The sequence below is a fragment of the Narcine bancroftii genome, chromosome 1 (assembly GCF_036971445.1).
Source record: "Narcine bancroftii isolate sNarBan1 chromosome 1, sNarBan1.hap1, whole genome shotgun sequence".
Taxonomy (NCBI): domain Eukaryota; kingdom Metazoa; phylum Chordata; class Chondrichthyes; order Torpediniformes; family Narcinidae; genus Narcine; species Narcine bancroftii.
Window position 1 is genome coordinate 438,976,039 of NC_091469.1, and position 15,924 is coordinate 438,991,962.

The 15,924-nt window shown below is 40.9% G+C and overlaps 1 protein-coding gene across 5 annotated transcripts in view; it reads left to right on the plus strand.

Moving 5' to 3' along the window:
* The window catches only part of cdk14 (cyclin dependent kinase 14), a 776,693-nt gene that overhangs the window by 252,884 nt on the left and 507,885 nt on the right, over positions 1-15,924 (plus strand). For all 5 annotated transcript variants that reach the window (XR_011350130.1, XM_069914351.1, XM_069914354.1 and 2 more), the window contains one exon: positions 9,846-9,925. Coding sequence is in view for 4 of the 5 variants with exons in the window: in XM_069914351.1 (XP_069770452.1) it covers positions 9,846-9,925 (80 nt within the window). In the remaining variant the exon portion in view is untranslated. The remainder of the gene's footprint in view (positions 1-9,845; positions 9,926-15,924) is intronic.

Sequence of the window (15,924 nt, forward strand, 5' to 3'; positions counted from 1 at the left end):
CTAGCCTTAGGGGCTGTTGAGGGAGCTGGAGCAGGGCGGAATCTTGGACTGAGCGGTTGGCACTGAAAAGAGATTGGAAGTGTTCTGACCATCGGTTGAGGATGGAGATCTTGTCGCTGAGGAGGACTTTGCCGTCTGAGCTGCGCAGCGGGCTTTGGACTTGGGGTGAGGGGCCGTACACAGCCTTTAGAGCCTCGTAGAAACCCCTGAAGTCGCCAATGTCCGCGCTGAGCTGTGTTCGTTTGGCGAGGCTAGTCCACCACTCATTTTGGATCTCCCGGAGTTTGCGCTGAAGATGGCTGCATGCGCGACGGAAGGCTTGTTTCTTCTCTGGACAGGACGGCTTTGTAAGGTGAGCCTGGTGGGCAGCTCGCTTCTTTGCCAGCAGCTCCTGGATTTCCTGGCTGTTTTCGTCAAACCAGTCCTTGTTTTTCCTGGAGGAGAAGCCCAGTACCTCTTCAGTGGATTGCAGTATGGTAGTCTTCAACTGATCCCAGAGGGTTTCAGGGGACGGGTCCGTGAGGCGGGTTGCAACGTCGAGCTTTGCTTTGAGGTTTGCCTGGAAGTTTCCTCTCGCTTCGTCTGACTGCAGTTTTCCAACATTGAACCTCTTTCTGGGGGCTTTATTGTTCCTGGGCTTTGGCTTGAAGTGAAGGTTGAGCTTGCAGCGAACCAGCCGGTGGTCAGTGTGGCATTCCGCGCTAGGCATGACCCTGGTGTGGAGCACATCTTGTTTGTCACTTTCTCGCATCAGGATGTAGTCCAGGAGGTGCCAGTGTTTGGATCGGGGATGCATCCAGGTGGTCTTAAGGCTGTCCCTCTGCTGAAAAAGGGTGTTTGTAATGACAAGCCGCTGTTCTGCGCAGAGCTCCAACAGGAGGCGCCCATTGTCGTTGCACTTGCCGACGCCATGCTTGCCCAGGATTCCTGGCCAGGTTTCTGAGTCTTTGCCGACACGAGCGTTGAAGTCGCCCAGGATGACAACCTTGTCGGCTGTAGGGGTACGTTGGATGAGGTTGCGCAGGTCGGTGTAGAACTTGTTCTTTTCTGCTGGTTCCGCCTGGAGGGTTGGAGCATAGACACTGATGAGGGTGATGTGACGCTTGTTTTGAAGTGGGAGTCGCATGGACATGATTCGGTCCGAGAGGCCTGTCGGAAGGTTTTCGAGTTTGGAGGCAATGAAGCTCTTGACCATGAAGCCTACACCAGATAGGCGTCGTTCATCCGAAGGCTTGCCAGACCAGTAGAGTGTGTAGCCCGCGCCGCGTTCTTGGAGGCTGCCTACATCTGCCAGGCGGACTTCACTGAGAGCGGCTATGTCGATATCAAGTCTGAGGAGTTCATGTGCAATGAGGGCAGACCGACGTTCAGGTCGGTGGCTGTCAGCCTTGTCTAGCATGGTTCTGATGTTCCAGCATGCTAGCTTGAGTTTGTGAGCATCTTTTGAGGGGGAGGACGTGGAGGGGGAGGACGTTGAGGGGGAGGACGTGGACCTGTCCTCGGGCCTGCGCAAAGGAGCTTTTAGGTGGAGTGCAGTGCGCGCAGTTCTGGCCCCACCCTTTACACCCATGGTTCGTGTGCCGTGGCCGAGCAAGCTGGGACGTGGCAGCGAGGTCCTTGGGTCGTAGGTTTTATATCGGAGTGGCCTTCTCCTATGCAGGTTTCTTACCCGGGCTGGAGGGGTCTGCCTCCCCTCCTAGGTCGGTCCATACTGCCCGGACAGGGGCCGAGGCCGCCGCAGTTCACCCTGTGCCTGGACTGGGGCCGCCGCCTCCCACTCCCTACCCGGACCGGGGCCTCCGCCTGCCTCACTCGACCGAGGCCGGGGCCGCCGTCTCCCCCTTGCTCCTGCCCGTATCGGGGCCGCCGCCGTCTACCCTTCGCCATTAACAATGGCGTGAAGCAAGGCTGTGTTCTCGCACCAACCCTCTTTTCAATCTTCTTCAGCATGATGCTGAACCAAGCCATGAAAGACCCCAACAATGAAGACGCTGTTTACATCCGGTACCGCACGGATGGCAGTCTCTTCAATCTGAGGCGCCTGCAAGCTCACACCAAGACACAAGAGAAACTTGTCCGTGAACTACTCTTTGCAGATGATGCCGCTTTAGTTGCCCATTCAGAGCCAGCTCTTCAGCGCTTGACGTCCTGCTTTGCGGAAACTGCCAAAATGTTTGGCCTGGAAGTCAGCCTGAAGAAAACTGAGGTCCTCCATCAGCCAGCTCCCCACCATGACTACCAGCCCCCCCACATCTCCATCGGGCACACAAAACTCAAAACGGTCAACCAGTTTACCTATCTCGGCTGCACTATTTCATCAGATGCAAGGATCGACAATGAGATAGACAACAGACTCGCCAAGGCAAATAGCGCCTTTGGAAGACTACACAAAAGAGTCTGGAAAAACAACCAACTGAAAAACCTCACAAAGATAAGCGTATACAGAGCCGTTGTCATACCCACACTCCTGTTCGGCTCCGAATCATGGGTCCTCTACCGGCACCACCTACGGCTCCTAGAACGCTTCCACCAGCGTTGTCTCCGCTCCATCCTCAACATCCATTGGAGCGCTTACACCCCAAACGTCGAAGTACTCGAGATGGCAGAGGTCGACAGCATCGAGTCCACGCTGCTGAAGATCCAGCTGCGCTGGATGGGTCATGTCTCCAGAATGGAGGACCATCGCCTTCCCAAGATCGTATTATATGGCGAGCTCTCCACTGGCCACCGTGACAGAGGTGCACCAAAGAAAAGGTACAAGGACTGCCTAAAGAAATCTCTTGGTGCCTGCCACATTGACCACCGCCAGTGGGCTGATAACGCCTCAAACCGTGCATCTTGGCGCCTCACAGTTTGGCGGGCAGCAACCTCCTTTGAAGAAGACCGCAGAGCCCACCTCACTGACAAAAGGCAAAGGAGGAAAAACCCAACACCCAACCCCAACCAACCAATTTTCCCTTGCAACCGCTGCAATCGTGTCTGCCTGTCCCGCATCGGACTTGTCAGCCACAAACGAGCCTGCAGCTGACGTGGACTTTTTATCCCCTCCATAAATCTTCGTCCGCGAAGCCAAGCCAAAGAAAGAAGAATATTGTAAGATGGTTATAATATGTACAATTACCCTATGATTTTGCTGCAAACACCGAATTTTATGACTTGTTCATAACAATAAATCCTGATTCTGAATCTGACTGTTCCTTCACCCACTTCTTTGATTATTCTTTCAACCGATGTGATAGCAATTCTCTATAATACAACAGCCCATCATTAACATTCCTCTGTTACTGACTGTCACACCTTTTGCTTCACCAGACTTAAACTAACACAAAGTAAAAATTTCACATTAAAGTCTAAATCAAACTATGTCTATCTGCACACACATGTGAAACATTCCTTTGGGGCAGGTTTCCTGGATTTTTGTACCTCTTCTAACATTCTTTTAGTAGCTCTTCTAATATTCTCTTTGCTGTACAATCTGGAGTCTGCTTACTGATCAGTAGAGGAGATTGTAGGTGGCCTTGAAGGTTGTCCTCAAGTAGTACTGGGCTCAGAAGGCCTGTGTTCTGTTGTATCTTGGTCAGCCCAAGATATAGCCAATACCTTGAACAAGATGAAAACTTTTTTCATTTTCTTTACGAGCATTGAAGCAGAGATTAGAGACACATTGGAAATTAAAGAAATCACGGTAGATTTTAATGGAACGAATGGCACAAATGGAGGCTGAACTGGACAAAACAAACACAGGCTAAAGGCTCTAGAAGAAAAAGCAAAAACATGGGACACAGACAGAAAAGGATTGATGGACAAAATCAATCGTATGGAAAATTTTAGTAGACGTAATAAAGTAAGATTTATTGGACTGACAGAAGGAATTGAGGGGAAAGACCCAGTGAGCTTTTTTGAAATGGAACCCACAAATGGTGGGGCAAAACAAGCTAAATGCAAGGCTGCAAATTGAAAGGGCACACCGGACCCTTGGACCCAGAAGAACTGGTGATCAATGACCAGTCCTGCTAAGAACTTTATGTTACTGGGAGTGGGATGCGATCTTGGGAGAAGCATATGAATATGCCCATTAGGGGTGGACATCAAAAAAGTAATGTTTCTCCAGGACTTTAGCCTGGTCAAACAAAGAAAAGAATTTGATGAGGTAAAGAGACACTGTGATCCAAAAACTTAAAATACTCAATGACTTACCCAATGATGCTGAGGGTCGATGTCTCAGAAGACAATCGAAGAATTTTTAAGAACAATGAAGAAGTGCTTCTTCAAAACAATCCTCCATCACCTTTATACCTTTGTAATGGAGGATTAAAACCATGTACCCAGATGCTTTTTGCTTATGTGGAACTGACGACACTGGGTCCACACGCAGGTCACCTTACTTTCAGAACTAGCAGATGTAATTAAACTCAGCTATGGGGACTTATCTGAAGATACACTTTGAAATGGAATTCCACTGTGAGGTCCAGGGAAAGCAGTTGTAAAATGCAACACTCTGAAATTGACGAATTGGTCACAACCTGTCTTGCTCGAGAAGTTTTAATAAGTCTTTGTATCTATGAGATAAACCAGGAAATCATAACATCCTGGTTCCATATAATTAATCTTCTAAATTGTAGAATGTAATGTTCAGTTTTGATTTTGACTGACAAATATTAGGAGTAGGCGCATGATTAATTGTTTTTGGGGTATATAAGCCTGTGGTCCTGCTGCTGAAGTTTAGACTCTCCGAGGGGTGGGAATACCCCTTGTCAAAAAGGAAGAACAGCCAGAGTCCGAGCAACATCCCGGTCGGGGGAGGTGGAGAAGCTGCTACCAGCGCCCTGACAACCTACTACAAGTGTGCAGTCGTTGCCTCGCTTCGGCAGTTGGGACCAGTCCAAGCGTTGATAAGTATAGTTGGGAAGGGCTTGCATATTGTAGTGTGAAATCAGCTTTTGAATTAGTAATAAACATTTGTATAAACTGAACTGCTCTCGGTGTGTGTGTCTATTTTCTTTCGGTAGCTCAAACACTGTGACCAATCTAAAATGAACAAAATGAGAGGTATAAGTTTACCCAAGACAACCTTCAAGCTCCCATTCCTTTAAATACCTATTATTCAATGAAAAAGGAATATGTCTATTTTGATATAATGGAGTTTGAATTGATATCTTACCTTTCGTACCTATAATAGAATTCCTTTTACTCCAAATCCCTAATAAGTGTTTTAAAACCGACACATTATATACCTGTAATAAACCAGAATTCCACTTAAATATAAACTGATGAACCTGAGACTCAGAAATTCTAGCTAATTCCACTTTAGCCCAAGTGGGGGGCTGTTTAACATCCGACATCCTATTAATAAATTTTAACTGTGCGGCTTCATAATAATTTTGAAAGTGAGGCAATTGTAAACCTCCTAAAGCATATTTCCATTGCAATGCTATCCTCGCTAACTTCCCCTTCCATAAAAATTTCTGTACTACCGTATTCAAATTTTAGAAAAATACTTTTGGAAGAAGACAAGGAATCGACTGAACAAGATATTGAGTACGAGGAAAAATATTCATCTCAATACAATTTACCCAACCTATTAATGATAACGGTAAATCTTTCCATTTGAAGAAGGATGATTTCTTTCTTTTAATCAACTTCGAGAAAAATTTGGAATATCAGTGAATTCTTTATTTGTTTATTATCAGGTTAGAGCATTAGTAAGGGATAATTTTGGAAGAGAAATGATAATGCCTAAATTAATGAAATTTGTATTTTTGATTTGCACTCGTTAAAAATGGGTTTTATTTCTGATATGTATTCTTTGTTGCAGGACAGTATGGATAAATCAAATTTAAATAAATCTAGAAATAGATGGGAAGGGGATTTATCTTACAATATACCTCAGGAAGACTAGGAAACTATGTGCCAAGATGGGGTGACTAAATTACTTAATGTCAAATATAGTATGGTTAATTATAATTTTTTGCATCAATTGTATTTGGCCCCTGAGAAGTTGAAAAAATATGGATTTAGTAATTGGATTTATGTTTCAGATGTAGACAGCATATTGGAACATTTTTGCACTCAGTTTAGCTTTGTGATAAAGTCCAACCATTTTGGGAAAAAAAATTAAGAGTATTTTTGAAAAAGTTATTTAAGATCAAATTGCCATTAGATCCAGAATTTTTTTATTGGGTTATATTGTTTCGTTGATTGGTTTTGGGTTGGATAAGTTTCAGATATCTTTTGTTCATCTAGTATTGGCGGTAGCGCGGAAGTGTATAGCGATTACTTGGAAAGATGATGTAGAAGTAAATATAGTTCGTTGGGCCAATGAGTTGAGATCTTGTATTTGTATGGAAAAACTAACATATAATTTGTACGATAATTATACTTTCTTTGTCCAAATGTGGTCACCTTATTTAAAATGTATGGGTTTAGAAATATCCTAAGATACTCTAGTTTATTTCTGTATTTGGTACTTATACCTTTTTTTGGCTCCCCTTGTGGGGTATGCTGAGGGCGGGGGAAGGGTGGGATGGGTTTATACTTTAGATCATTTTGATATTATTTTATGGATTGTTTTTATGTACTTTGAAAATCTTAAATAAAGTTTAAAAACAAAATGAATTTAAACAAAAGCTGTGAAAAGATTAAAACTGCCAGATAAGAAGATTGAAAAAATTTTAAAATGGGACTAACTGAAAAAATGTATTGAACCATTTTATTTTTACTACTAAAAGGAAAAAATAATCATTGTAATATACATTGACATCTGAAGAGAAAGGAAAGTGGAGAGGAAAGTGGCAGGGTGGGGAAAATGGCACCAGGAGAGGAGCAGTTTTAAAATATAGTGCAAAAGGGAGGGGTTCTTCTTTGGAAAATTCTGCAGTCCTTTTTCACAGGCTTCCGGGTTTTACTGCTTACGTATGTGTTTTTAAAGGGGAAATGCTGCAGTATTATTTAAAAGGTCAGATATTAGTCTTAATATTAATGGGTTAAACAAACTGGTGAAAAGGTAAAGGGTCTTGGCAAAGGGTCTTGAAATTAGAAGTAGACATAATCTTTCTGCAGGAAACACATCTTACTAAATTGGAACATTATAAATTGAAAAGAGGATGGGTGGGACAAATAAAAGTAGCAATTCTAATTAATAAAAATACACTAGTATTAATAGAAGGCATATCAATTGACCGGGCCGGAACATATGTAATAGCACATTGTAAAATTTATGGAGAACCAGGAAACTTATGAATATCTATGCCATAAATTATGACGATGAAGTTTTTCTGAAGTATACCTTTGTAAAAACAGCAGAAAGAAGGCAAAATATATTCGTTGGAGGAGTTTTTAATTTTTGCTTGGACCCAATATTAGATAAATCTGCAAGAACAACAATGAAGGTGAAATTGGTAAAAAAGCACATTTTCATATATGAAAGATCTAAATCATATTGATATATGGAGGCAATTAAATCCCAAAGAGAGAGATTATTCCTTTTACTCAAGAGTACACAATTTGTATACAAGGATTGATTTATTTTCAATGTCTGCCCAGTTACAAAGTAGAGTGATAAAAACAGAATACCTAGAGAGGCTTTTATCAGGCCATTCATCATTAGCAGTAACTATTGCAATAATGGAAATGCAAGAAAATGTATATAGATGCCATCTCAATGCCACATTACTCAGAAGTTCAACTCCCCTCTACTTATAGCATGATGGAGTACAGAAATGAACAGCTGTATACCTAAAAAAAATCACATAATTTAAAGAATAAATCTGACACTTTTGTAAAGATCTGGCAGCCATACCTGGACCACATAGGGGCCCAGATACAGTTTTACAGAAAGGATTATAAATGCTGATAGTATACATGCCAAAAATGATTTCCCCAATTGTATTTTATATATTTAAAATGTATATAACCTCTGATGGAGTGCAGATCTGTATGTATAGAAGGGGGGGGGGGGGGAGGGAATGTTTTGTTTTTGTTGTTGTTTGCAAGAAAAGTTAAATGCATTGTGTTATTGAAGATTTTATTATGTGTTTTTCTGAAAAAATTTAAAAAAAATTCAAAAAAAACGTTTGCTTTAAGACTTCGGTACTCCACATGCGCGGGCAAAATTCTGACTTGCGTCCATTTCGAGATACATCCGATCCTTCTGTCCCAGTTATGGTTGTAAGTCAGGGAGTACCTTTATTGTGAAATGTAACCAGAAGCAAGAAAATCAACTAAAAGATGTTGCAGAATGATGAGGCAGTTTTAGAGTTCCCCACCATTCCCTTGCTAGTAGGAATAGGTTCTACATTTGGTGCCAGCACACTGCAGTGTGGGTGTTCATGTAATCCATCTTTGAAATTACATATAACATAGACATTATCGTACAATAATTATTGTACAAATTATATGTTAATTTTTCCATACAAATACAAGATCTCAACTCATTGGGCCAACGAACTATATTTACTTCTACATCATCTTTCCAAGAAATCACTATACACTTCCATTGCTTCGCCAATGCTAGACGAACAAAAGATATCTGAAACTTATTCAACCCCAAACAAGTCAATGAAACAATATAACCCAATAAAAAATTTCTGGATCTAATGGCAATTTGAAATTACATATAAGCTGTTTGGTAGGTCTAACAGTGCTCCAAAGGTTTTAATACACATACCTTTAGCTGCATCCTGTAGGATGTCTGAGATCAGAGTGTGTTTGAAATTAGCTTGTAGCAGCTTCTGCACTGCAATACCTCTTTTCAGGAGTTGCAGTGTAGGTTTCATTGGCGTGGCTGTTCACAAAACTGGATTCCTTGCTCAAGCGATAAGCCAGTGAACAGAATGTGCAAACTGATTGTGCTTTAGTGCCTTTGCAATAAGCAGGCAATGTGAATTTGGTGGATTTCCTGTATTGGAAGCAATGGATATTCATTACTGTGTGTTACAGTTTGCTGTATGTTTCGGGAGCTACCCAGTTTTATCCTCAAGTCATAAATTTGTATAGCATATAAACAGGCCTTTTGGCCCACCCAATCCATGCTGACCATCAATGCTATCGATATTAATCCCCGTTACCTGCTTAATTCCATATCCCTCTATGCCTTGCTCTTTCAGGCAGCTGTCCAGATATTTCTCAAATGTTGTTACTGTTCCAGCTTCTGCCATCTGCTTTGATGACCCATTCCAGATACCAACTACACTTTGTGTCAAAATTTACTCTTTACTTCCCCATTAAACCATCTTTTTCTTACCAGAAATGTATGCCCTCCTAGTTTTAAGGCCCTTTACCAGAAACAGACTCTGGCTATATACCCTAGACATCTCTTAATTTTATATCAAATTTCAAGACTTCCATTCCAGGTGATGTTCTTGTGGATGTTTTCTGCACCCATCTTCTATGTCCAAATGGACTGTTGTCTGTGAGCAAAAAGAATAAACAGATTCACCTCTACGTATTATAAACAAAATGTATTTGTTTTTTTTTAGATTGAGATCCTCGATTAAGAAAGTGGAAGGAAAGTATTTAAGTATATATATATTTAAAAAAAAATAATGTTTTATTTAGTCAAATAATCTTTTTTATAAAACTGCTGGAGAAACTCAGCAGATAAACCAACACTCGTAAAAAGCAAAAGGCAGTAATGTTTTGGGCCTGAGCCACTCTTCAGGAGTGCTGAAAATCAGACAGACGTCTAAATAAAAAGGTGTGAGGGGGAGAGGGGAAAGAGGATGAAGCACAGGCTGGCAGACTGGAGAGAGAAGAAATGGGAAAGAGGGCAGAGGGCTTAGAGATAAAAAGGCATTTGGTTTTTTTTCTTCTGCCTGACTAATTGTACTGTTTTCTCCTTGAATCAGGGTGAATGGGAAATTGGTAGCTCTGAAAGTTATCAGACTGCAGGAGGAGGAAGGAACCCCTTTCACAGCGATCAGAGAAGGTACGATTTCGGTGTTGAACATTATTTTCTGGGGGAGAAAGTGCATGAAATGCCAGACAAACTAATTGTGTACTTGTGTGCTGTTTAGTTAAGCTATTAAAGACTCATCTGTTATGGAATTTGAAAGATAAGAGAGGTGATTACAGTCATTAAAAAAAATATCAGTAATTATAATACTTAAGGTTGTAATGGCTGTGCAATTAACTTTAAAGTTGGGTTCTGTTACTGATGATGTGAGGTTTAATCTCAACTAATCTAAATAGAGGAGATAAAATAAGACAAGTAATAGGGAACATTTTTAAATTCACTTATTTTTGATTTAAATAAACTTTGGTTCTTTCTCACTGGAGGCATGTGTCACTCCAACATTTAAATAGCCCAACAAAATGGGTTCCTCCATGCCTCTGCCAGGCATGAGCTGGTGGTAGCAGTAATGAAACATGCCTTGTCCACATAATTTAGGATGTGGGTCAACACCCTCTAGGGCACTTGGCTGGAGTTGCTGCTTGAGTGCATTTAGTTTTTTTCAGAATCTGTGCTAAACTGTCAACTAGGCCAGGCAATGTTATTAAAGACAGAAACATAGGAATGATAAAGTGGGTGTGAATGAACATGGGGGAGAGAGACTGGAGTCACAACAGTGACAGGTGGTATTTAACATAGATGATTGTAAAATACATCACTTTGCAAGAAAAGTTGAGAGCTCTTAATGGACGATGTTGAAGAGACTCAGAAGGGATTTTGAACCAATCTGAAGGCTTTGGAAGGTTCAATATTCTGTGTAAAGTCTCGATTTCATTTTGTGGTTTAATGAAATCGATCAGATCATACCAAGGAATCAAATTATGCTTTAAACAAAAACAAAGCAACTTACATTGAAACAAGATCCATTGAAACAACTCCATAGGTCCCGATGGAACCTTCCTTATCACACCATTTTTTAAAATGTCCTTGGCACTTTTAAGGCAACATCTGGAGCTACTATTGGGCCTGCAGGAAAAAATAGGTTTTAATCCAATGATTTATGTCAACGGAGTAAATATAGTTTATTTTTATTTTGTTTCATTTGATTGCCCACTGTAATGTCAGTATATTCAAGAGGATGTCAATAATGATCCAGAGAATTATCAAAAAACACACAAATGCTGGAGAAACTTAGCAGGTCAAACAGTGCCTTTATGTAGCACCAACACCAGCGTTTTGGGATTGAGCCCTTCATTAGCATTTGTGTGTTTTTTCACTTAACCACAGTGTCAACAGAATCCTGTGTTTTACTGGAGAATTAACAAGGTGCTTCATGCTTTGATTTTTCTGTTTTCATTTTCCATGATGACTGAAATTGTTAAAAATTATTTGATAAAGAGATCCCCTGCTATAAACATTTCATCAACACCTCCAGAAATCCTTGTAACTGCTGTGTTACAATCACCATCTAATTGGCTTGCTGTAGAGTGTTGACCATCATCAAGGGTCTTGCTCATTTTGACTACATTTTAACCCTATCCCTAACCCTAACCCTTAACCCTAACCCTAACCCTAACCCTTAAACCTAACCCTAACCCTAACCCTTAACCCTAACCCTAACCCTAACCCTTAACCCTAACCCTAACCCTAACCCTAACCCACATTTTGACCATCTCCGTTTTCAAATACAGAAAGCCACAACTTCACTTCATCACCTTCTTCAGATTGAATACCAGTTAATTGATTTGGTTAAGAATAGTTGTTGTGTAACCCCATTGTTATTCCATTGGGACCTGTCCTGAAGGAAATGAAACATGCAAAGTGTTAAAAACAAGATATTAATTAACAAGAGCAAATGTTTGTGAAAACAATTTAATGAAGAAGTATAGAAACTGGAAACAATTTATAATCCAGAATTGAATTCGATTTCCCAAGCTCTCAGTGTGTATACCAATATTAACAAATTGGTGCTTCTCTTTGCAAAGGAGACATTCAATGGTGGTTTTTCAAACAATAAAAACACAAAATAAAAAGAATTGTAATCTTAACAAATTGATATGGCATGTTTTGTCAAGGGTTAAGGGCCAATATTGGTATTGAACCAGAAGGCTTGAAAGCACATGATTTAAACAAATAGAAGGACATCAAATTCATACACTTGGTAGCTTTGCCAAGCTATTTTATTGTGCCTGATTCTTATTTTAGAAATGTGTTGACTGTTAAGTTGATGGTATATATTACTTATTAAGACTTCCACACCATCCATGTACTGATGAAGTTTGAAAAGTTTCACTTGCTGACTATCCTATAATTCATCCCATAATTTCTTCATATTCAGTTAACATGATCTTATGAGTGGTGAAGCAGATGGGCCAGATGGCCTACTCCTGCTCTGTATTCTTATGTTCATATTTTCAGAAGGGAGACAGCATCCACTAGATTTAACTTGAGATCTTTTTTGAAAAACCCACGTTACATTACACAATTCCAGCTGGAGGCTGGAGATGTGGGTATCGGAGATTTAAATCCTACTCTGCGCACAGTCAGAAAGCCTTTTGTGCATTTATTTTTGCTGTGCCACAAACTGATAGAATGGGTGTTTTTATTTGGTTATTGGCCTGCTGCTTTTGATCCAGATGGAAAAGCCACCGATTTGAGAAACATCATTCCGATTAGGTCACAGCAATTTAAATGTCTTTATAATGACTTGTTATATAACTGCTATCAGCAGTTATATCATCGATGAAGGCAAGTGCACCAGTCCCGATGGCAGCCATACATCCCCAGGCCATAACACCCCACCACCATTTTTCAAAGATAAGGTGGAATGCTTTGGATCTCGGGTAGTTCCTTTATGCTCTTGACATCATCCTAATACGTTAATCTTGGTTTCATCTGTTCACAAGACCTTTTTCCAGAATTCTGCAGCCTTGTTGGCCAACTGTGATCTGGCCATCCTTTGTGTGACTCTCTAGTGGTTTGCATCTTGCAGTGGAGCCTCTGTATTTCTGTTCATGAAGTTGTCTGAGGACAGTAGTATTGACGTATCCACACCTGCTTCCTGTAGAGTGTTTCTGATCTGTCAGACTGTCATGGGGGATTTTTCTTCATTATGATGAGAATTATTGTAATTAGCATTGGAGACTTTCCTTGGTCTACCACTTCCTTTGTGATTACTGGGCTCACCAGTATGCTCTTTCTTCTTAATGATGTTCCAAACAGTTGATTTTGATAATCCTAAGGTTTGGGCAATGCCTCTTACTGTTTTGTTGTTGGTTTTCAACCTCACAATGACTTCTTTGACTTTCAGTTCATTTCAGATTTAGATTTATTATCAGAGTACATACTTGATATCTTTTTCCTGTGGGTGAGGCAGAATTACCACTTATTGGTAGTACAAAAAAAACTGTACATAAAGTATTTATGTAAACAAATAAAAACTGTAAACAGATAATGAATGTAAAACTGTGCAATATAGAGAGAATAAAAAAATAAAGTACACAAGTAAGAGTCCTTAATGAGTCCCTGATTGAGTTTGTTGTTGAGGAGTCTGACGGGGTAGCAGCTGTTCCTGAGCCTGGTGGTGCGAGCCTTGTGGCACCTGTACATCTTTCCTGATAAAAGCAGTGAGAACAGATCATGTGCTGGGTGGTGTGGATCCTTGATAATGGTTGCTGCTCTCTGAGGGCAGCATTCCCTGTAGATGTTCTCGATGGAGGGGAGGATTTTGCTTGTGATGTCCTGGGCTGTGTCCACTACCTTATTGAGGGCTTTATTCTCAGGGGTATTTACACCACATTTCCATAGAACTTTGCCAGTGTCCCTTATGTCATACCAAACCTCTACAAACGTCTGAGGAAGTATCAGAATCAGGATTTATTTTCATGAACAAGTCATGAAATTTGGTGTTTTGCAGAAGCATCAAAGTGCAGACATACGTATAACCATCTTATGACATTATTATAAAAAATAAAATAAAATAATAACAATAATTGTGCACGAAAAGTAAGGCAGTGTCTTTGGTTCATTGATTATTCAGGAATCTGATGGCAGCGGGAAAGAACTGTCCTTGTGCCGCTGAGTGCTTGTCTTTAGGCTCCTGTACCTTTTCCCCAATGGTTGGCGATTGAAGGGGACATGTCCTGAGTGGTGGGGGTCTTTGAGGAGAGAGGCTGCTCTTTTAAGACACCGTCTTATGTCGAAGTCCCTCGATGGAGTGAAGTCTGGTGCCTGTGATATTGCAGTGGAGGCGCTGACGTGCTTTCTTTATGATGCCTTTCTTTATGATCCTCCAAGATAGTGACTGCAAATAACTTACATTTGCTCACCCTCTCCACCTCTGATCTCCCAATGATCACTGGTTTTCCCTTCCTGAAGTCAACAATCAGCTCCTTCGTTTTGATGACATTGAATGCAGTTGCTCTAGCTGCACCTTTCAACCATGTTTTCAATCTCCCTCCTGTGTGCTGACTCATCAACTTTCTTTATACATCCCACTACCATGGTATCGTCAGCAAATTTGTAGATGGTGTTATTGTCATACTGAACCACACAGTCATTGGTGTAAAATGAGTAGAGCAGCAGTTAAGACGCAGCCCTGAGGTTCTCCAGTTCTGATGGAGATTGTGGAGAAGATGTTCTAACCAATCCTCACTGATTGTGGTCTGGAGGTGAGGAAACCTATAATCCAATTACATAGTGGAGCATGGAGTCCCAGGTCTTAAAGTTTGCTGATAACCTTTCAGGTGATGATGGTGTTAAATTCTGAACAGTGTTCTATAAAGAAATCACGCAAGTCTCCTCCCAGACGTGTATTGTTCATTTCAGATGAGCATCTTCTAAACTGCTACTCAAATAAATGGCACAATATATTTAAAGCCAATGTAAAAAAAAATGTATGTAAAATATCAAAATGTTTAATGGTAATTTCTTGGTGATCTGTTGATGCGTTAACAATATGCTACAATTGTATTTCTGCGAATTATATTACAACAACCAGAGCAATCCACAGTAATTATGGCTAATAACAATGGACAATAAAGATTTCACTTCCTGAACATTTTTGGGTGTGTTTTATGGATGTTTGGGCTGTTGATCACAAAAATCACCTTGAAATTTTCCTATCACATACTGTTATTTAGCTATAACCTATTTTTGTGATTTCCAGTCATATTTTAAGTTTATTTCAAGTATACAGAACCATGATAGTGAGGGCAAAAATAGAGTCAGGTGGAGATTGAACGTGTGGCTGAAGGGGTGGAGTAAAAGTCAGGGTTTTAAGTTCTTGGACCACTGGGACCGTTTCTGGGGGAGATGGGACCTATACTGTAAGGATGGGTTACATCTCAATCCCAGTCTCCTGGCAGGGGCATTTGCTAGGGCTTTAAACTAGTGAGGTTGGGGACAAGGGTTTATGTCAGGGAGGATAACAAGAACAGAGTCTTTAGGCAAAGAAAAAAGGCTTTTTCACACAATCTGGAGGTGGAACAGCAGCAGGTAATAAATAGTGGCCATAGTAACAATTGTAGAGAGGGTGAGAGGCAAAAAGTTAAATGTGGAAGATCTCTGAGATGCATTTATTTCAATGCAAGGAGTGTGGTAAACAAGGTGGATGAACTAATGGTGTGGATTGACACGTGGCGTTATGATGTGATAGCAATTTGTGAGACATGGTTGAAGGAAGGTTGTGACTAGCAGGTAAATATTCCAGGATTTCGCTGCTTTAGATGTGACAGAATTGGCGGGGTACGAGGGGGAGGTGTGGCATTGCTTGTCAAGGAGGATGTTACAGTGGTGCTGAGGCAAGATAGTCTGGAGGACTCATCACATAAGGCTCTGTGTGTTGAACTAAAAAATAAGAAAGCTGAGGCTACAAATATAGGGGTATATTATAAGCCGCCAAAAGAGGATAGGGACTGGAAGAGCAAATGTGCAGGGAAATAGCTGAGATGTGTAGTAGAAATAGGGTTGTGATAATTGGGGATTTCAATTTTCATAACATTGATTGGGAAACACAATCAGTGAGAGGGCAGGAT